The sequence below is a fragment of the Micromys minutus genome (assembly GCF_963924665.1).
Source record: "Micromys minutus genome assembly, chromosome: 25".
NCBI lineage: Eukaryota > Metazoa > Chordata > Mammalia > Rodentia > Muridae > Micromys > Micromys minutus.
Window position 1 is genome coordinate 46,134,771 of NC_137960.1, and position 23,801 is coordinate 46,158,571.

Below are 23,801 nucleotides of genomic sequence, written 5' to 3' on the forward strand. Positions count from 1 at the left end.
GAAGCAGGAGGATCAGGACTTCATTGTCAGACTAGGTAACATGACATCTCACTAAAGGGGAAAGAAAAGAAAGATGAGGAGAATAAAGAAGGAGTATTTCAAACTGTATTTGTGGCTTTCAAGAGTCTCACCATCTTCAGGATGAAACACAGTAAACACAAGAAAACTGCTTTGTTGTATATGAGTCACTTTCAATATCAGAAATTCAACACCAAGATACTTCCCTCAATCCAGGATGATGAGGTAAAAGTCAAGGAATGGTACTTATTTTGGTGCCTTCACCAGTTCTATATGCAGTGTCCCTGGGAACATCAGGAAAAGCTGCCTTCAGAGTGGTGAGTTTGATGGCTAGGTTGCCAACACAAGAGAGAAGGCAGAGTCTAACAGGGGTACCCTATAGGACCAGGGCATATTTAAGAGAGCTAGGGCATGCTGACTCAAGACCATTTGATTTGATCTTCAAGGGTTCCAGCAGCCAAATATCATGAGCACTTATATATTTGGTTGATACTAGTCATCTCCAAATTAAAAAAATTAAAGTTTAAAGTTAAATGAATTGAAATTAAATATAATTTGGCATTCAGAAAGATAACTGGGCTCTCTGTTATAACTAGAGAGTAGTTGAAGTCATAAGCCACAGCAGGACTTTTGTGGACATGCTAATATTTTAGCAACATGGAGGCTTTTTAATTACTTTATGGTTTAGGCCTTTTAGCTAGGGAAGTCTCCCAGCTACTCTAAATGTAACTGGACTAACTAACCTACCACGTGCCACATGACAGGAAGCTCTCTGCTCCTCTCTGTCCTGGTTCTTCACCTGAGTCAACTGGCTGAATCTCTGTGTCTCATATCTTCTCCCAGCATTTCCATCTCTGAAGTCCCACCCTCTACCTCCGGCCCAGCCATTGGCTGCCAGATATCTATTATAGCTAATCAGTAGTAAGACAATCTCTGATATATTCTAAATTGCTTTAGGCAAATGAGGAAGAACAACTATTTGTGAAATAGGAAACCTGGAAACGGGCCATAGAAATGGCAATACCAGAATCCCACCAGCATTTAACTTTCTGCCAGTACAGAATTAACAATTAAATATACAAAGACATACCTTCATACAATATGTACCCCAACAATAAACCAAGACAATAAGTGAGAAAAATCACATTCATAATTAATAATGTCTATAAGAAATGCTGCAAATATAGCTGCTACATACTATCTCTGTAGTCTGTTTCCCTCTAATGCTGTATCATTTCATCTATATTTTTATTGAAAAGAGCCAAGGCCCTAACTGCTTGTATAGGAGGTGCTTCTTCTTCTTGTTTTCTATTGCCACAAGTAATTGAATAGATAGATTGGCTGAGGATGGATTTAATATGTGGGGGAATTCATGCTTACTGTTTTATAAGAAGTTACTTGTATCTGAAGCTGCTAAAAGTGTGTGATACACAGCAAGATTTATAAGCCTGACAAAGCCCATGCCATCAAAGCAATGCACAATTCCTGTGGCTGTGTGTTTAGCGAATGCTCACTGGACAGCCAGCCACCGGGGCTCTCTGCATGTTACTCTTCATGTTTTCCGTCTATATTTTTTCTCATCCAGCTTCTTCAGAAATGTTATTCCAATTTCTGTCACACTGTCACCTTTTAGTCTGTCTTGCAAGAATGTAACATCAGCAGCCAAATGAACCTAGGAAAGAAGAAAGAAAAACTTAACAGACTTGTGTTATTTAAAAAAAAATCAATTGTATGCACTTTGTTTTTCCATATTTCTGCCTTGATAAGAAACATTTGTGTTATGAATAAAGAACCTTGGATTGTGCTCTCCATCCAGAGGGAGCCTGGCCAAATGTCATCAAAGTGGTATGGGCACTTAAAGAAGAATGAGGGAGTCCAGGAGCAGCTCAGACTTGTTCACCTATCACAGGAAGAATACAAGTTCCTGACTCACAGATAGATCGCACTCTGGGTAGTTGGCCAAGAGAAACTTCAGAGAAGTGAGTCCTTATATGATTCCTCTCAAGCTGATTTGCCATAAAGAGTTCTGTCATTAGCTAAGCAATATAATTGCTTATTCTAACAACATTTAGCAATTGTCTATGGCTTTGAGAGCTTTGAAAAATACTGACTAAATACATTATAAATATAAAATTAGATATTGAGTTACAGACATGAATATTTGATGGCTAGGCCTTCTTTTCAACTTGAAAGCATTTCCCATTTCCCAGACAATGAAGTAAGCCCAAGGGCTTCTCTATTCATTAAAATGTGTTCACGCAAGAGCAGCATGACATTGCTGACCTACTTTCAATAGAGCATTTGATCAAAGTTATTTTTAGTCATTGGGATAAAGAAGATAAATGGGTAAGGGTAACTAGTAGAAGCAAGTAGTAAGTGAAAAACTCCTGGGTCTAGCAGGCAATTAATTAATATTTATTGAACCTTACCTTACATTCTCATCTTCGATAAAGAACTACTAGGCAATGAGCCTGGATTTTCTAAACCACAGGCCTCCAAATTATCTGGTTCACAAAGAGTATAAATCTTTGTCACCCACCATTCAATGAAAAAGAGTGGATTCTACTTTGAAATACAGGGCCTATAATTAATTTCTGATTTTTCTTCCATATGATTTTTATGTCTTAGAAAATATAACAGAAAATCCATTGAAAAACCCTAAGACTATGCTGAAGCTCATTGGACATGTGAAATCACATGATTTCTGACATTTGTGGTCAGCTTAAATGGTCAACAATTACCCATGAAGGCTGGAGACTTCTATTTTCTGCTTTAGATGAATGGTTACCCCTTTCAATGTAACCTCCTAGAATTCTTCTCTTCCCTTTGCTTGCTGTGTACTGCTGCAGATCAAATCTAACACAGTCTAGGACACAATATAAAAGATCTGCAAGGAAAACACATGGGATTTATTATCTCTGTTGCCTTGTAGTTTGGGGGTCCAGTTTTATAATCCCTTCCTTAATTTCTACAAATAAAATTACAAGTATGGATCCTTATGGTGTAGGTCAACAATATAGATTTAGAATGGTTAGGAACAAACTTTACCATCCTAATAAAGAAGACTGTAAAAAACAAACAAACAAACAAACAAAAAACAAAAGACCAAGACTGTTGTCTCAGCACCATCTGCTGCCCCTTCTCCAGTCTGAGAGATTCTCTTCTCCCTCCTCTTTTCTTCATCAAGGTACTCTTTAATGCCTTGGTAAGTGCTATTAATTGCTTGAATTGCTCTTGTTAATCTTGGAATAGTCTGCTTCCTGGTGTTTTCTAGCATTTCCTATTTCTGAGAACTTTTAACCTTTATCCTTTATCTTATTTATTTATTTGTTTGTTTATTAATTATTTTTTGTAGTCTTTATGTGCTCTGTTTAACTTCATACTATTGTCTGTTTTCCTAAAGTTTCTTCTATGCTCCTCTTTCTTCCTGCTACATAGATGCTCCTGAGGTGTTTCTGTCTGTGCTGATGTCTTTTCAGTAATGTGCAGTCACACAATAAAATGGCTTGGGCGAAGCATTGCGGTGAGCACCTGTGATCAATACTATCGGGTTCAGATTTGAGCTCTTCCTGTGTCACTGCCAACCCTCTTAGTTTTGTTCTACTGGTTAAGTGTGTAAATTTCCCTGTGGTCTGTTCAGAAAGCTGAGGGGCACTTTTCAATCTTTCTTGTCTCCACTTTGACCTTTTCAGCCAGCTGACACCTGAGTCTGGTCTGTTCTACCCTGACACATGCTGCCTAGTGTCACCTACTGATTACTACTGTCAGGGATTTCTTCTATTCCACTTGATGTCACCAAAACTTAGCACCTGTTCACCCTCAGCATTCACCCTCCTGTGTATAATCTCCTCTGCTTGACAAAAGAATGCAATTTCTAGAACACAAATTTTAAACTCTCCTTTTCTTGGTTATGAATCTGTATCTACTCTAGTATTTTCAACCTAGAGGACTGAATTTCTAAGCTTGTCATGTGAATCCAGTCTTTTATCAAAGAACTTAAGATGTTCCCATTGTAGTCTGGTTCTTCCATTTGGAGAAGTCTTTGAATACTCTGATCCTTCTACATGCACTGTTGTTTTCATCTTGCTCTTCTTCCCAAGCCCTTCACCTAACTACCATTGTTTCCTCAAAGAGCCAGTTCAGAGTTTCATTCATGACTGTATGGATTCTTTCTTACTTTAGAATCCGCCCCCCCCCCACACCCGCCAGCCCTTTGTCACACTTTTTTTTTTTTTTTTGCACATGACTACTTAATCTAGATGGGAGATTCTCTATGAGCAGCAAGAGGTTGTGTATCTCATCCACCTTTGCAAGCTCAGTGCCTGACATTTTACAGATGCTAATAACTGTCTCAGCTACCAACGAATATCTCAGCGGTGAAATCAGAAATGACCTGGATTGACCTGTGCCTCTCCTAACACATGCCCTCACTCTTCTCCTCCCACACAGCACCAAGGTTGGCAGCTCAGACTGCCATGTTGTGATTAGATCTACAAAGAGGTCTATGTGGTAAGGAACTTTATGGAGGCCTGCAAGGCACTGAGGCAGAGGGAAACGGTTAATAGATTCTCTAGCATCAGCGAGTCTAAAGAGGATAGAGCTGATGTTGCATGTAAATTAGGTTTCAAGAGATCATCAGTCCCAGCTACCTGAAGTACAAGTCCTGGAATTCTTTGTTTTTTAAATTAATTAATTTAGTGTATGCATGTTTACACATGCATATGTACAGTGTGAATGAAAGTCACAAGACAACTTGTAGGAATCCGCTCTGCTCGTGCATGATGTGTGTTCTAAAGACGGAAGTCAGGTTGTTTCACTAAATGGTGTGTCCTGAGCCATCTTCCAGATTTCTTTTCTTTTTCTTTGGCGAACTCCTAAGTGTTCCATTTCAGTTTTTAAAATTTAATACTGGATCCCACTGAATTGCCTGGGATGAGGCTGGATTCGATTTCTATAGCACAGACTTGGCCTTAAACTTATAGTCCTGACCCTCCTACCAAGTCACTGAGATCACAGGCGTGTAGTAACAGGATTTCCCATCTTTAGAGACTGTGAATTCATCTGAAGTTGCTGCATGTTGAGGGCAGCAATGGTTGGCTAACATGCAGGACAGGATGAAACACGTGCTTTACCATCTCCAAGGCTCCTCTGATGATCCCACAGAGCACGTTGCAGTAGCACAGTGTAGATCGCCCTGCGGGCAGCTCTTCTACGAACTCTGCCAGAGGATTTTTGTGTAGAATCAGGGAAAATTCATTTCTGCTTGAATTGTGGCAGGTCACACTCGGTGTAATTCCCAAGTACATCTTGAAAGCAACCTGTTAAACAGAGAGAAAATTATAGCACTTAGTCTCAACAGGGGCTTATTCAGATAAGCCAATAGCCTATGCCAGGTTTGCCAAGCAGAGCAGGTGGTCAGGATGTCTGAGCTCACGGTTATCTGTGCAGTTTACCGGCCTTATGCCATGTGTGATTCTTAAATTATTTTTTATTTTTATAGAACATCCTGAAGTGTTGTTTTGTGAAACAATATGGTTTGTAAAATATATTATTTCTAGCCAGGCATGTTAGTACATCCCAGCCCTCAGAGGCAAAGGCAGGTAGATTTTTGTGACTTCGAGGCTAGCCTGGTCTATAGAGTTCCAGGATAGTCAGGTCTGTTACACAGAGGAACTCTGTCTCAAAAACCAAACCAAACCAAACCAATTCAAACAGACAAACAGAATTATTTCCAATAACCTTCGTAGAGAACACATAGGCTTCAGGCTGTTGAGACCCAAAAAGATCATTAATCATCAACACAGCATCATGGGATATATCACGTTGATCATGGTAAGACATAATATCAGAGTTAAAAGTGATCCCGGGCACATGTTTCACAACAGGGGATCACTAGTCTAAGGAGAGTATGCCTTGGGCAGATTAGACACAAGAACATCTTTTTGAACACACGAGATTATCATAATTATACTGTAGGTGTCAATTCTTTGAGGAGGAGTAAGGGAAAGTGGTTGGAACAACATAAATGCATGACAATTGAGTTTCAAAAGTGGCTGCTGGGATGCAGGGCTCAAAGAACCGTGCGTCCTAGAGAAAAGGAGAAGAGACCTTAGCTTCCTTCACGCTCCTTTCCCTTCCTCCTGCCTTGGTTTTCAAGTGGTGCTTGAGCAGTGTAGGACTGGCTTTGTTTTGAAACATTATTCCACATTTGTTTGTTTGCCTGTTAGTGTGTGTCTGTGTGGATGGCACACAGTCAAAAGACAACTGGGAGCTTTGCACTTGGTGGGTTCTGAGGATAGAACTCAGGTGGTCAGGCTTAGTGAAAACACCGTTACCCATGCAGCCCTCTTGGTGGCTTTTCTATTCTTTTTTAAACCATAACTCTAACAAATGTGTAATCTGCTATTTAAAGAAGTAAGAAGAACAGCGAAGACTGTAGCCTTTTAGATCCTTGGCTCCTAATGGAAGGCACAAGTACATTCACAAAACACCTAGGCCAAGCTGCTAGAGCTTATTCAAGGAAATCTGACAACCGGATGTGCTGCCATCATTCAAAGGTGTTAATTATCTTAATTTTAAAATGAAGAGCAGAGTAGGAGAGAAATGAAAGCAATTTTCTTAAATTACTTATAATGTGAACTACAAAAATATTCATTTATGTGCACATTGGCTGATTTAGCAGACAGGAGGACTTCCCATTCACAGTCCTACTGACCATAACATGGTGCAAATTCAGTAGCTACCTGCAAGTCAAACTTCTGAGAGAGTTTCCAATTTAGGTGTGACACCATGTTCAGCCCTAGAAAACAAGAACCCGAATTCAGCTAGCATTTGTTAAGTGAACAAAGTGGGGTGTAGATGGGGCAGACGCCCTTTAGACAGAAACATGTTCTGGTATGAAACAACATGCAATAGTCCAGGTTCCGCAATAGTCCAACTGACCAAATGATGCACAATTTGGAGCCTGGAAGGTATCCTAATGCAGATTTGGCATCTGTTTTAGAAGGATTTTCTTTGTGACCCTCCTCCCACCAAAAAGAAAAAAAGAAAAACAGAACAAAGAAAAACAAAGCTTATTATGATATGAATCAAGAAGTTACATGAAGAGAAACAAGGGTGTCTCCTTTTCTCTAAGAGCCTGTGTAATTATTAAACTTCTCATATAAATTGTAATAACTCCACCCCCTGAACTATGTTTCAAGTCTCTAATGAAGGAAGCCCTTTTAGGATGCCAGAACCCCTGTCTACTAAATTTTAGGGCACAGAACAAGAGAAGAAACCTATTATGAAACACTGGGTCTGGAGATTGGCTTTGGCTACCGGTCAGTGTCTGAAACACATTTCTGGAAGCACTGAGCCTTCCACTGGAAAATTTCTATACTATAATTTGTATGAGAATTTTCGATTTGCAATCAAAAGCACGTGCAAAGACAAGTATGAGGAACCTGCGTTTACTTTTCAATGTTTTGGGCTGTCCTCGAGTGTCAGCAACCACCAGTAGGAGGCATAATCTGAACGTTGTTGGGAAATAAAGCATTCCTGGGGAATGACATTGTTTCCTTATCTGGCTGGATGCAGACAGAGGAGGACTGCTGTTTTGAAAGAGCTCCACCCTCAGCCACAGCCACAGTTGCTGTGTTAAGACCAAGTCTTTCCCTCTTCCTGCGTGTGTGTCTTCAGCATGGATGCTTTTCAGAGCATTTTAAAATTTTTTCTTAACCAGAAAACTGCCATTGGCTACAGCTTCATGGCTTTGCTCACGGTGGGAAGCGAACGGCTCTTCTCCCTAGTGGCTTTTAAGTGCCCCTGCAGCGTTGAGAATACTGCCTATGGGCTGGTTTTCCTCTTTGCCCCAGCCTGGGTGTTACTGATCCTTGGATTTTTTCTGAATAACAAGGCGTGGAGGCTCTTCACTGGCTGCTGTATGAACCCCAGAAAAATCTTTCCCAGGAGACGCTGCTGCCGCTTCTTCTACGTCCTGGGCCACATCACACTGAGTTCACTGGTGGCTCCGGTGATGTGGCTCTCTGTGGCTTTGCTTAATGGGACGTTTTATGAATGTGCTATGAGCGGGACGAGAAGCACCAGGCTCCTGGAGATGATTTGCAAGGGCAAGCCCAAAGAGTGCTGGGAAGAGCTGCACAAAGTGTCCTGTGGTAAGAGTGGAATGGCAGCCATGGACAGTGAGGAGGTGAGACTGTCCCTGCAGGCCCAGTCTCAGGTAAGGACAAAGATGCCTTTTGCTCCCAGTGTCAACTTCTTTGTCTTCCTTCCTGTGTCAGCCAGTCTGAGTCTTGCTAGGATATTTTGACACTAAGTAGAAATAGGAACATGATGTAGCATTAAGAGACTCTCAGGAAAAGCTTTTTTAGGGACAAGATGGCTCAGTAAAATTGCTGATTGGATTGTGTAGTCTCCATTTCCAAAGAGAAAATATCCTCTGGCTTATGCATATGTAGAAACTTAAGTGCTCAAAACTCTCTCTCTGGGTTGACTCTGTAAATAATGCAGAACAGAAAGCCAGGCACTGAGTGCTGACCCTGAGCAGTAATTAAGCATTATTGTCTTCTATAAATTATTTATTTTCAAGCTGATGTCTCGAAAAAAACCACAGACACATCTTATTTATCCACTGAAATACAGCTGAGTCAAATTTTCGACCACATTTTCAAAGTAGCATGTGGTGTAATTAGCATAGAGATTTCTCTGAGTAACCACAGTGGTAACTGGTCTTGCTATGCATGAATGCTGTCAGGATTGGGATTTTTCCCAAATAAAATGGACTGAACAGCCTTTATGTGCTCTTTGGTAAAGAGAGACGTTCCCTGGGGGAGCTCATGGCTTTTACTCACTGTGCCATATGACTAGGGAAGTTCTCATACTACTTTAGAAGCTCAGAATTTGGAGAGCTGTTTTCCTTGTGAGCAGTCATTTCCAGCTTCAACTAATCAATATGAGGAAGGAAAAAGTTATGTTGCCAAGTATCTGACGTGCACAGTGCTGGCCTAACCTTGCAGTGAAGCTGATTTCTTATTTCCGAGGCCAAAAGACGTAGGAGTAAGTCAGCGGAGTCATCCTTTCTCAGGAATAGTGTTGGTTTCTGGATAAATGCACAGGCACACACTTACTTTTTTAGCAAGGGCTTGCCCTTACAACAAACACATCAAAGCAAAGTTGGCTTCTACAATATAAGATGGTTACTAGTAAAGCTATATTCTTCATAAACTAAGTCAAAGAATTTCCCTAAATAAACTCTTTTGTTTAATCTATAAAGCATAGGTTAGGTTGAACAGGCCCGGCTCCTATGAGTGTCTTCCCTCTTTTGTTGAAGGAAGGTATTCATTTCAAATGTTATGATAGTGTGAATGACACATGGCTTACACCTGTAGACTTACACCGGGCTCCATTCAGCCAGTGCCAACCCCAAACACTCCTCACTGTGTAAGCTCTTTAAAGAAAAGCTCAAAGAAAGCATGCTCATCTGGGCATAGCTGAGATTGGACACAGAGGCCTGTTGATACTCCAGTGGAATGAGAAGGCCCTACAGGAGGATGCCCAAGCAATGTGGCTAAAGGGAGGTGTAGCAATAGCAGGTGCTGACCATGAGTTCAGATGGCAGCAGGCACCACACAGTCCAAAACAATAATTGGGCATGTAGGCGGAGGTGGAAAAGTGCATGCATTTATGGGCGGGGTAGAGCAATAAGAAACCCAGCTGGATGAGTCTGCTCTTAAGGAAGGTGGAATTGAGTCGTGGAAAGAGCTCAGTCAGAGTCAGCTGGCATTGAATCCTGATGCTTGCCACTCCCCAGCTCTGAGACATAGAACTCTGAACTCCAATTTTCTCATAGTAGGGAACAATAATACCTATTGTGGAAAGTTATTTAGAGATAATGGACATAAATAGTCATAAAGCTTTTAAAACGTTATTAAGTATTCCAAGATGAGAAAACTGCCAGGATTTGGGGGAAAGAGACAAATAAGACAGAATTAGGAGCAGGGATGGGTGCAATCACCACATTCTACCTGGAGTTCTAGGGGCTATGAGTCTAAGAGGAGGACAAGACTCACCAGTCAGAAAGAAAGAATACGAAGCTGATCATATAGTTTCTAAGTCATCAGGATTAGCTCAGGTAGAGAAGAATGACTTATACACAGGGGTCCAGTCATAGGGAAGAAGAAGGAGATGTGGAAAGAAAGAGGAAGATCTGATGGAGTCAACCACAAGCCCACTGATGAGTGAAGCAGAAAAGAAGGACTCTCACACAGGAGTGACTGTGCCCCACTTGGTTATCACAGAACAGAAAGAGATGCTTGAAAACAGGTAGGTAACAGATAGAACTGATTAGCTTCACCCAAAATACTTTCTAAAATGGCTAACCTTGATATCATAGCAGAGACTGACGCACAGGGAGTACCCATGGTGAGAGAAATTTTGGGTGTTTGACCCGAGGAATGTCATTTACATAAAGGCTGAGACCCTTTGGTATCCTTACTTCTGGACCAGAGTTTGGGAACCACTGAGTTAAAGCTAAAGTTCTGATCTACATGGACCCATTTGTTGGTTATTGTTTTTGTTCTCACTAAGCTCATGAATTCTTTGAACTGAAATCAGGGGATGCTTACAAGAAATCTATTAGTTACTCAAATGTAAAATTAATTCAACTTATGAAAAGTTAAGCTGAAGCAACAAATTTAGAAGATATTTTAACTATAGGCTTTTGCTTTTAAAGTAAAAAAAGAGGATCATTCTTATTTAAAAGAGTTTGCTTTTTCTAATTTTAGAAATTAAGAAAAAAATAATCCTTAAAGTTTGAAATAACCTCCAGCCTTTTTTCTCTCTCTTGGCCTTACTGCATTATGTCTTCTCTCTCTCTCTCTCTCACTCTCTCTCTCTCTCTCTCTCTCTCTCTCTCTCTCTCTCTCTCTCTCTCTCTGCCTTACTTCATTATCTCTTTTCTTTCTTTATTGTGGGCAGTGAATGGACCCAGAGAGTGGCTGCTGTTCTCTCCAAAGTCACATGGGAAAATCACACAACACTCATTGATCAACACATGGACACCTGTCTAACAAACTGATCATTCATTCAAGTGACCACCATGACTCATTAGAAAGAATTGCTTCTTCTACTAATACTACCTTGATGTGCTTTAGTAGTAAGTTGTTATTCTTCCCTTTGTCAGCCTACGGGCTTTTTCTTTGCGTAGCAACAGTTTTGAGTAGAAAAATGACTATTGAGTTAACCGTCAAAAAGCATTTAAACTTAAGATGAATAACTTCAAATGTGATGATAGTAACGACTACAGTATTAATGTAGTTATATATTGTCCTGTAACATTATCCATCTCCCTGAGACGCCATTTTGCTTTTCTGTGTCCTCAATATTTTTTTTTGCTCTTAAGATTCTAGGATGGTGCCTGATTTGTTCAGCATCCTTCTTTTCCCTGCTGACCACTTGTTATGCACGCTGCAGATCTAAAGTCAGCTATCTGCAGCTGAGTTTTTGGAAGACATATGCACAAAGGGAGAAGGAGCAATTAGAAAACAAACTCCTGGAATGTGCCAACAAACTGAGCGAAAGGAACCTCAAATGCTTTTTTGAAAACAAGAAGCCAGATCCTTTTCCCATGCCCTCGTTTGGTGCCTGGGAGGCTGCATCTGAACTTCACTCCTTCCACCAAGACCGTGAGCACTACAGCACCCTCCACAAGGTGGTAGATGATGGCCTGGAACAAAACCCCCAAGAGGAAGAGACAACAATGATCCTTGTGGGTACTGCCCAGAGTTTGTGAATCATCCACCATGCCTGGCTCAGATATTCAGAGGTACATTCATTCCTATTGAGTCTTCTGCTGTTTCCATGACAACCAGAATCTGCATTTTTTTTCTCACCATCATAGCTTCTTTAGTAGATAATAACACAGTGGGAAACCTGAGTGATAACAAACACTTTGACCTGGTGAAGGGTTGTGCCTAGGAGGTCCAACAGTTGGTCCAAGCTCTAAGATTTTATGACTTGGTCCTCAGAGTCTGGCAAGGTGGTCTGCCACTGTTTGCAAGCATCTACCAGGATATTCAGGGAGAGGTCTGTCTGTACACAGTGGTATCCACATAGTAGCCATCAAGAACTCCTTCAGAAATATATTCAACACCTTTTAAATTGGAAGGAATTCTTCCATTTAATTAACATTCCTTTCTACAGAATACCTCCATTCCCAAATCAGAGGTTCCTGCATTTTCCCCAATTTTTGAAAGCCTGCCTGGGGACAGGGATGCCTCATGACTGCTGTGGGTGGTAGGTACTTAGACCTTCACAGGACAGTTTCTACATAAAAAGGCCATCACATAAGGTACACAGAAGACTGTATGATGTAAAGACAAGTACATTAATATTATATATTAAAGTAGTTTTTCTGGTTTTAAAATTGAAAATCACTTTTATAGATTTCGCACTAAAATTTTTGGTCCAGGTCATGGTGCCCGAGGTGTTGTGGGTAAGTCTCAGTTTCTTTGGGCTACTATAACAAAGGCCTCAGATGATGTGGCTTACAAATAATAGTTCTCATAACTTGGGAAGCTAAAAATTCTAAGGTCAGGGTAGAACACAGGCAGGGCTTAGTGGGATTTTTTCTTCAGGTTTCTGATTGTTGACGCCCTACTGTGAGTTATGTGCTGAAAAGGGAGAATAAGGTCCATGGGGCAACTTCTTTGAGGGAGCTCAGCCCATGCTGCAGGTTCTGCCCAAATGACCTAATGACCCAGCAAAGGCCCACCTTCTAATGACATTCAGGTGAGGTTTCATTACATGAATTTTAGAGGGATACAATCATTATAACATAGGTGGGTGATGACTGAGAGAGGCTTCAGACTGTCCACAGTAGTCCCAGCAAAATGCAAGGGAATCTGACAGGTCCATGAATCCCTGAAAACCTTAAGATTGTGATTTATAATGATAAATATGTTTTGCCTATCTTTGGTACAAAGCTTCTAGAACTCTTGGAGCTCTTACCATTTGGAGTCATTACTTTGTACTAATGAGGTGACTTCTGTACAGCCAGAGATGGGACTGGCTGCCAGAAATAATCACTGATAATCCCTGCCTCATCGAATGACCTCCAGAGAATAGACAGGGACTGAATATATGTTGATTTGATCCTGGAAGGAATGTCCAGACTTTTTGATATCACAGCACTATGTTGTCAGCTACAAAGTTCATGCTTCACGATTGGCTGTACAATTGGGACACACACACACTATGTCACACACACACATATACACACACTATGCCACACACACACACTCATATGCACACACATATACACACACACTACACTCACACACACACACAGACTCATATACACACAGAGAGACACACACATACCACTTATACATACACATAAATACACACCACATACACACTCCTATACATACACACTGAAGGAACTTTGGTACACTGGAGAGCCGCAAGCATAGCACTGCAGGCCTTTCTCCTCCTTTCCTCCTTTAACCACCTTTACTTTGTAAACTGCCATTTGCCTATGTGCCATGTCTGTCTCCTCTCTACTCAGAGGTAATCCTTTGTCCTCAGGGACAAATATTCCTGCTCCCTCTCCCGTGTTCCCTTTCCCTTCTCCCCTTGCAACGTCTTCTCCCAAATAATAAATGCTTAAACAAACAAACAAACAATAAACAAAACAATGCATAGAAAACATCTCATTGTGGAAGCTATAATGTGTCTCACAATATACCCCTCTGTCCACATATCTTCACTTGAGAATGTTCATGGCAATGAGTCATTGGTCTGGTTTGAAATCTCTGTCTCCTGTCTTTGTCTCTTATTCCCCATCTTCTTTCTGTCCCTCTGGGGCAAATAAATCTCCTTTGTTCTGGGAACTTACGTATCCTGAGCCAGTACAGATCCTAACACACACTCTACGCACTCATATACACACACACCCATATACATACACATTCACACACATACACTTATACATATTCACACAATTACAGACACATACAAAATGTAATATCATGTAAATCAAAACACATAACAACAAGGATAGTGCTCTCCTGTGCCTTGTGGGCTATTCTAAAGAGCAAAGTGACAAGAAAAACCTTTAACTGGTAGCTGCACCTGGCACAACACGGAAGTAGCCTGGGAGCCTTCTGCTTGTAAACTGTATCTAGTGCCAGAAAAAATTCTTAGGAGATCGGTTCTAAACCAGCTTGGGAGCCATGCTGACTGCAGTTAATGTTAGAAATTATTTGGATGATAGGACACTCAACTTATATTGTAGAATATATCAGTTTGAGAGGAAACACTCACACCTGTCAGCTTGGAATGTTAATACAGAAAGATTGAAAGCAACATCCTTCAGGTTTCTGAGGAGCAGTGTTGAGACTTGTGCTGGGGATGGGGGTACAGGGGTGAGACAGGGCAGAGGTGTCAAAATGAGGGTACGGAAAACAGTAAACAATGAGCACCCCCCTGCAGCCCCTTCTTGGCTATCTGATTGTTTACTGAGACCTAGAAAGCAGATGGGACCCAGCCAATAGCCATGTATCTCTTGGGTTGGGCCAAAGGCAGAGGCAGCAGTTCTAGAAAAGTAGCTTAATTGCAGGAAGGTGAGGAGTAAGGAAAAATCACTGGGGCATATCTCTGCCTCCCCTACCTCAGGGCCTTTCTATGTGCAACAAGCCTATACTCAGGGTTATGGATGCCCCATCCAAGGATATCCAAGCTGACAAGCCAGCAGCCTGTACCTTTTGCTTACTAAGCAGGGGAAGAGCTGACACTCCTCTGAACAAGTCACCCAGAGATGATTCACATTCTCTTCCTGACTCCTGGTCTGATTCCTGTGGAGTGCTATTTTATGCAGGAGGCAAACAAGATCAAGACTTTTTAAATCTATCACCTCAAAAGCCTTGGAGGGGTTGGGTGGAGACCGGGGAGCAAATTGGTATCTGCTTTACTGTCCAGAGGGTGTAGGTCTCTGGAGGTGGGAAAACAAGATGGCCTGTTTAGAAGTGTAACAGTTTGTTATTGCAGGTGGGGCTCCCTAGAAGGAACCTCAAATTTAGGGTGCTTGTGTAAGAAACTTTCCTAGAGGAATGGGCGTGGGAAAGGAAACTAACAACATAGTGGCAAGTAGAATAGGGTTTCAGGTAAAGCGGCAGCCCTACCAATCCCACAGCAAATGCTGGGCCATCTGCCTTGCCTCTAAAGCAGTGCTTTTCTACCTTCCTAATGCTGTGTCCCTTTAATACACTTTCATACATTGTGGTGACCTCTAACCATAAAATTATTTCTGTCACTACTTCATAACTGACTTTGCTACTGTTTTGAATTGTAATGTAAAAATCTGATATGTAGGATCTGATATTGAGGGGTCTTAACCCACAGGTTGAGAACCACTACTCTAAAGGCTTCAGCTATGGCTGTGAGCTCTTCAAAGTAGGAAAGATCCTTTTCCCTAACAGGAGATTGGATGTCTGGAGGTGTCAGCAGGGTTCCCCAATGTCTGCTATGAAGCCTTACTTTATAGACACGGCAGGAATGGAAGACATCTTAGGACACACCCAAGCTCCAGATCACTGCCTCTTCCACCTTCTAATTTCCCCAAAGGCAGAGCAACAGATGTGGGCAGTTGCCATCTTTAGCCACTGCTGCTTTGTGACACTGGAAAAAGGACAGGCTCTTCCGGAGGATGCCATGCCTTCCCAGACAAGGGGCTGACAGGAGAAAAGCTGAAAGATACCTCACTTCCATTTTGCCCATTTAGATCACCCCATGAGAAACTAACCACAAATATATAAAGTCTCTTACCCCCATGCAGTATAGCTGTTTGTTCAGACTCAATAAAAGTAGTAGTTTCAGGATTCTTTCAGCTTATTAATTTTCAATAGAAATGGGGAAAAAGTACTTAGCAAAAATTAAAAATAAGTCTTGATAGACAGATAATTAAAGTCTGCATATTATACATATAGGTTTTCAAACTATATCTAGGTGTTTCACACCTGTAAACACCACTGAATGTGTGTACAATGTGTGTACATCTAGTAGAAAACTGATGAAGCTATTCACTTGAAATGTGGTATCATAGTTCAAAGCTCAATGTTTCAATAGTTCATAAAAAAAAAATTAAAACTCTAGGAGTCACCAGATGGTAGAAAACTCATACCTTTTCTCCTATGGTTCATTTCAGGTATTTCAACTATTGTCATTAACTTTTTTGCCAGTATAACACATGCCTGATTTAACTCAACTTTCAAAAAGATAAGGCTTATCTTGACTCACAGCTTTGGAGGTTAGCATTCATGACAGACTTATCCCATTTCAGGCACGTAGGAAGGTGGAACATCACATAAGCCTTATGGCATAACACAACCACTTAACTCAGGAAGCCCTCTAGTGCTCACACTAAGTCTCACCTCTTCCCAGCATCACCTCCAAACAGGGAAAAGTGTAGACAAGTCCCTGAAGGACACTTACTGGACCTCTGAGGGCACTCCAGATAAACCATAGGAAAGTAATACTATCATACGTGGACACATTTATTAATTTTGAAAACATTCTCTTTTTGTCTTCTGTTGTACATGCTAGAGGATATTTAGTTTCTCTATGAGCAGGACTAGGATCTCTCTCTTTTATCATCCCAAAGTCATTAAGAAAAAGAATTAAGAGATCAGCATGTGGGACTGGATCCAAAACTCTACGTACATGTCCACGTGTCTCAATATTGTCTATTCTTTGCAATAATCTGAGACTTTAAAAAATCTCAACTGCCTGTCTTACTCCACATATCTTGATATCATTTTGTTTTGTTTTGTTTTGTTTTGTTTTTCTTTTTCCTGATTGGAACCTGTACCTTGACACTTTGAAAACTACCCACATGATTTTTCCTAGGGAATTCTTAGAATTCCTAAAGTTGTGATATTTGCAATACTATCTGATTTTCAAAGAGTGACTCATAACCAGCTCTTATGTCTCCAGGTAGGAGAAAAACCTAATTGGAATTATTTGCCAGTGTGCACTGTTGTAATTTTAAGTTGCCAATGTGCTGCCATTAAATGAATAGGTAGGAAAAAATTAAAAAGTAATCAAGATGTTTATTGATTTGTACTATATAGCTCAGATTAGCCTTAAACTCACTATGTTACCATTTAACCAAACTGTCCTTGAACTCCTAGCCCTCTTGCCTCCATCTTCTGGGTTCTGGGATTGAAGAACTGCATTGCCGTACTTAGTTTTGTTTTGCTTCTTGGAGGTATATAGTTCTAACTAAGTTGATTTTGAATTAGCTTTGTCACATACAGATCTAATTTTTTACAAAATCTGATATTGGAGTGTTAATCAAGATTCTTCGGTGAAACAGAATCAATAGCATCTGTATGCATACATATAGGTATATAAGAAGGTATTTCCTGTGCAATTAGCTTACACAATTATGGAGGTTGGATAGTCTCACTACAGTCCATGTTCAAGCTAGAGAATTAGGGAAGTGGGAAATATGGTTTAGTTCAAATTCAAAAGTCTGAGAAACAGAGAAACTAATGTTATAACTCAGTTTGAGGCTGAAAGAAAGAAAACCTGGAGTTCTGATCCTGAAGAACAGGAGATGGATGTACCAACTCTTCACGAATAGTGGGAAGAATGGGAGGTGAGAGGGTAATAAAGAGGAGGATGGAAGGGATTGAAGAAAGAGAGATAGTAAGATAATTAAGGAGGAGTTAGAGAGAAAATGCAAATACACACCTCATCTGTCTTTTGTGTATTCTCCAAGCATCAGTAAATTGAATGATAATCACTCACATTATGTAAGGATGGGCTTTCATAACCAGTGAACTGATTCAAATACTAGTCACACCTAGACAAACATACACTCCTAGATATGGTAAAATAAGATATCTTATTATGTTGACATTCAATTTTAACCATTATACATGGTAAACAAAATAGATTTAATAATTCCAGATGAAGAATTGAACTCCCTGATTCTCAGACTTAAGTGGATAACAATAACAAAACCAAAAATCCAACAGAACATAAAACTGGATCATGCAGAGTGTTACAGCTTGTTCTTTTGGTGTTTTGAAGTGTCTAATGTACTGCTAAAACTGGTCACTATGCAAGAACTCCAAATTAAACAAGTACAGAAAAAGGAACAGAGGGTGAGGAGAATGTGAAGTAGGTGAAGTTAGGTGAAAAGAAAATTAACATACCCAATTGTTCCAATCATTGAAGGTCAGCTGGCAAGCCTCAGAATGAAGAGGCCCTTTTGGAAATTCTGGTCCTAACATGTCAGGCATAGCATAAAAAGAATCAGAAAGCTTTAAAGGGTCCTCCACAAAAGACACCTACATAAGCAGCATAAGCCATGCCTATACATTTGAACTATTTCATATGAGTCTGTGTCCTATTGATTACTGATTCTAGAACAACATAAGTTTCAGTAAATTCTTACTGTGTTAAGTCACTAAGTTAGAGGGCAACCTGAAACAATACATAGCAACCCTTCAACACAAAAATTTTATTTAAAAAATTTAGAAGCAAAATGCAGTTCTCTCTACAGTTATACAAAAATCCTCCTTTTCTTTCCCATTGGCATTTTCTTCCCTTAGGATCCAAGTAGTCCCATAACCTAGATGTCATTTATTTAACAAGAATTAGTAACTCTTCAAAATATCTCTGCCAAAACTTGAGATGTATTTTTAAATTATATTTGGATAAATTTTATCTGAAAAGATCACAGTGCTGTAGGATAAATTCCAATCAAAGTAAACATGATATTGGTAAAGTAGCATATTAAACTACTATTTCTTGTTGATACCTGGATAAAAATGAGAGTGGGTTAAGTTACAGGTTAGGTTGATTTTGAGTAAGCTGGAGATACAGGAATTGGCCCTAAAGTCTCCCTTCTGAATGCATTATTATCTCAGATAATCAGCTTCGAGAAGACCTTGTTAGAAATTAGGGCTGCCAAGCAGCTAGTGTATGCTCTCTCCAGTTTCCTTTTGGAGACACTCAGAGCTATGAGTTTTCTACTAAGTACTGCTTTCATTGTGTCCCATAAGTTGGGGTATATTGTGACTTCATTTTCATTTAATTCAAAAACGTCTCTAATTTCTTTCTTGACCAAGGTATTATTGAGTAGTGCGTTGTTCAACTTCCATGTGTGTGTGGGCTTTCTGTTGTTTTTGTTGTTATTGAAGACCTGCCTTAGTCTGTGGTGATCTGATAGGAAGCATGGAATTATTTCAATCTTCTTGTATCATTTGAGGCCTCTTTTTATGACCAATATGGTCAATTTTGGATAAGGTACCATGAAGTGCTCATAAAAAGGTATATCCTTTTGTTTTAGGATGAAATGTTCTATGGATGTCTGTTAAATCCATTTGGTTTATAACTTATGCTAGTTTCACTGTGCCTCTGTTTAGTTTCTGCTTCCATGATCTGTCCATTGATGAGAGTGTGGTGTTGAAGTCTCTCACTACTATTGTAGGTGGTGCAACATATGCTTTGAGCTTTAGTAGGGTTTCTTTTATGAATGTGGGTGCCCTTGCATTTGAAGCAGATATTCAGGATTGAGAATTCATATTGATAGATATTTTTCTTGATGAGTATAAAGTGTACTTACTTATCCTTTTGATAACTTTTGGTTAAAAATCTATTTTATTCAATAGTAGAATGGCTATTCCAGCTTCTTTCTTGGGACCATTTGCTTGGAAAATTGTTTTCCAGCCTTTTACTCTGAGGTAGTGTCTGTCTTTGTCACTGAGGTGTGTTTTTTGTTTGCAGCAAAATGTTGGGTCCTATTTACGTATCCAGTCTGTTAGTCTATGTCTTTTTATTGGGGAATTGAGTCTATTGATGTTAAGAGATAGTAAGAAAAAGTGATTGTTGCTTCCTGTTTATTTTGTTTGTTTTGTTTTGGTTTGGTTTGGTTAGAGGTGAAATTATGTTTGTTTGGCTATCTTATTTAGGGTTTGTTGAAAGAACATTATTTTATTGCTTATTTTCTAAGGTATAGTTTCCCTCCTTGTGTTGGAGTTTTTCATCTATTATCCTGTGTAGAGTTAGATATGTGTGAAGATATTGTGTAAATTTGTTTTCGTCTTGGAATATCTTGGTTTCCCCATCTATGTGAATTGAAAGTTTTGCTGTGTATAGTAGCCTGGGCTGTCATTTGTGTTTTTCCAGGATCTGTATGACATTTGCCCAGGATCTTCTGGCTTTTAGTGTCTCTGATAAGAAGTCTAGTGTAATTTGTGATGGGTCTGCCTTTTATGTGACTTGACCATTTTTCTTTATAGCTTGTAATATTCTTTGTTCTGTGCCTTTAATGTTTTGATTATTATATGATGGAAGGAGTATTTTTTCTGGTCCAATCTATTTGGAGTTCTATGGGCTTCTTGTATGTTTATGGGCATCACTTTCTTTAGAATAGAGAAGTTTTTTTCTATGATTTTGTTGAACATATTTACTAGCCCTTTAATATGGGAATCTTCGCTCTCTTCTATACCTAGTATTATTAGATTTGGTCTTCCCATTATGTCTTGGATTTACTGGATGTTTTGGGTTAGGAGCTTTTTGTATTTTGCTTTTTCTTTGACTGTTGTGTCAATGTTTTCTATAATATTTTCTGCACCTGAGATTCTCTTCTCTTTCTCTAGTATTCTATTGTTGATGTTTGCATCTATGACTCCTGATCTCTTTCCTTGGTCTACTATCTTCAGTGTTGTCTCCCTTTGTGATTTCTTTATTGCTTCTATTTCCACTATTTCTTCACTTGTTTGGTTGTGTTTTCCTGTAATTCTTTAAGAGATTTTTTTTGTTTCCTCTTTAAGGGCTGTTTACCGGTTTTCTGCTATATTTCTTTAAGGTAGATATTTATACTCTATCTAAAGTCCTCTATCATTGTCATGAGATGTTATTTTAAATCAGATTCTTTCTTTTCTGGTGTGACAGGGTATCCAGGACTTGTTATAATGGGAGAACTCTGTTCTAGTCTTGACAGCATACCTGAAATCTCTAGAACAAAAAGAAGAAAACACAGCCAAGAAGAGTAGAAGGCATAAAATAATCAAATTCAAGGCTGAAATCCGCCAAGTAGAAACAAAAAGAACTGTATAAAGAATCATCAAAATCAGAAGCTGGTTCTTTGAGAAAATCAAGAAAATAGATAAATCCTTAGCCAGACTAACTAGAGGGCACAGAGACAGTTTCCAATTAACAAAATAAAAAATGAAAAGGAAGACATAATAACAGAAACTGAGAAAATTCAAAAAATCATCAGACCCTACTACAAAAGCCTACACAACTGGAAAATCTGAATGAAATGGTAGACAGATACCAGGTACCAAAGTTAGGTTAGGATTAGATTCACCATCTAAACAGTCCCACTACCCCTAAAGAAATAGAAGCAGTCATTAAAAGTCTACCAAGCAAAAAAAATCCCAGGACAGGGTGGCTTCAGCGCAGAATTCTATCAGACCTTCAAAGAAGACCTAATGCTAATTCTTTCCAAACAATCCCACAAAATAAAAACAAAAGGAACACTACCCAACTCATTCTTTGAAGCCACAATTATGCTTATACCTAAACCACACAAAGACCCAACAAAGAAAAAGAAAAATAAAACCTTTAGACCAGTTTCCCTTATGAATAATCAATGCAAAAATACTCAATAAAATTCTTGCAAACTGAATCCAAAACACATCAAAACAATCATCCATCATGATCAAGTAAGCTTCATCCTAGGGATGCAGGGATGATTCAGTATACTGAAATACATCAATGCAATCCACTATATAAACAAACTCAAAGGAAAGAAAAACACATAATCATCTCATTAGATTCTGAGAAAGCATTTGACAAAATTCAATACCCTTCATGGTAAAAGTCTTGGAAAGATCAGGAATTCAAGGTAGTAACATGGTAAAGGCAATATACAGCAAACCAGTAGCTAACATCAAACTAGATGGAGAGAAACTTGAAGCAATCCCACTAAAATCAGGGACTAGACAAGGCTGCCATTCTCCCACTACCTATTCAATATAGTACTCAATGTTCTAGCCAGAGTAATCAGACCACAAAATGATACAATTTGGAAACAAAGAAATCAAAATATCACTATTTGCAGATGATATGATAGTATACTTAACTGACCCCAAAAATTTCACTAGAGAACTCATAAACCTAATAAACAACTTCAGCAACGTAGCTTGATATAAAATGAACTTGAACAAATAATTATCCTTCCTCTACTCAAAGGATAAAAAGGTCGAGAAAAAAATTAGGGACAACACCCCAGTCACAATAGTCACAAATAATATAAAATATCTTGGTGTGACTCTAACTAAGCAAGTACAAGGTCTGTATAACAAGAACTTCAAGTTTCCGAAGAAAGAAATTAAAGAAGATCTCAGAAGATGGAAAGATCTCTCATGCTCATTGATTGGCAGGATCAATACAGTAAAATGACCATCTTGCCTAAAGCAAACTACAGATTCAATGCAATCCCCATCAAAATTTCAACCCAATACTTCATAATTAGAAAGAGCAATTTGCAAATTTATTTGTAACAACAACAAAAACCCAGGATAGCAAGAACTATTCTCAACAACAACAAAAAGTTTCTGGGGGAATCACCATCCCTAACCTCAAGGCCTAGTGACATTTCTAGCCAGGTTCTCTGGTAATGCTGATGTCAGTGATTCAGTAACCACATTTTGAGAATTCAAGATAGCTGCAAAGCATGGAGCCAGACATTCTGGGGGAAGGATACTAGACAGAATTCATAATTTCACATTCTGCCCCAGACATACTCACTTAGATATCTTTGTTCTATCAACCTATCTAACAATTCAGGGCTCTTCCCATATGTCCAAAGAGACCCTTGCTGCTTTATGAATGTTTTACCGGTTATCTCAAAGACATTTCTTGGAACATTTATTTGTCAATATTCTTTGTTGCTATTCTCAATGGTGTCTCCTCCTATTATGTCTCCAAAGGGGTTGCTATCTGAGAACACAAAAGCTATTATTTTATGCCCCCTTATTATTTTTTGATCTTTTTATTACTTGTAGATCTTTTCAGAACTAGAAAAAAGAAACTTTTGCAACTCTAATGACATAATGGATGTCGACAAGATGTATCAAATTCTAAACCATTAGGTAAAAATAAGTGACTCGAATCCAGTGCAACTTGAAGCCACTTATCTACATTGGCTTCCTCAAAAAGTAGCAAGCAGACATTTGATATCTTGTGATGCAAGATAAAAAGTAAGCACACAGTATCCCCTGGGAAGTATTGTTTACTAAAACATGAAACCTGAAGATAAACAAGCATTTAGAGAAAACTACTGTTTTATAGGAAATGTTAGCAAAATACAGAAATGTACTTAATATAATAAAGAAGCCACCAGTTAAATTCCAATTTAGATTATTCGTCTATACACTTGGGTATAAAATGTCTTCTAAATACTCCTGCATGTAAGTTGTCAGCTCATGGTGGTGTTGGAAAGTATGAAAACTTTAGGAAGCAGTTCCTAACCATCTCTGGGGAAATGCCCTTGAAAGGTATGTTAGGACTCAACATGATATATCCCTGTTAATAGCACAACATTTGCCTATACTCTCAAAGGTGGGCTTTCCTATTTAACATCTAATACTGTTGCTAAAAATGCTTTCAGACAGATAAGGTTCTGTTACTGGATCTGCTCTTTCATTCTGGAGAACCTTTCTTTTTCAAGTCTTAGGAAAACTGACTTTGTAAGTACCCTG

At 39.2% G+C, this 23,801-nt stretch overlaps 2 protein-coding genes across 2 annotated transcripts in view; one reads left to right on the plus strand and one right to left on the minus strand.

Moving 5' to 3' along the window:
- Window positions 1-1,570: 1,570 nt before the first annotated feature.
- The window catches only part of TRAPPC3L (trafficking protein particle complex subunit 3L), a gene marked incomplete at both ends in the record, with an annotated part of 50,021 nt that continues 27,790 nt past the window's right edge, over window positions 1,571-23,801 (minus strand). Inside the window, 2 exons of the mRNA XM_080938210.1 lie at window positions 1,571-1,690; window positions 5,151-5,336. Coding sequence (XP_080794336.1) covers window positions 1,571-1,690; window positions 5,151-5,336 — 306 coding nt within the window. The remainder of the gene's footprint in view (window positions 1,691-5,150; window positions 5,337-23,801) is intronic.
- CALHM5 (calcium homeostasis modulator family member 5) lies at window positions 7,700-11,809 on the plus strand (the record flags this gene model as incomplete). The annotated part of the gene is made up of 2 exons (XM_080937534.1): window positions 7,700-8,239; window positions 11,420-11,809. The coding sequence occupies 2 exons, from the start codon at window positions 7,700-7,702 to the stop codon at window positions 11,807-11,809; spliced, it is 930 nt and encodes a 309-aa protein (XP_080793660.1).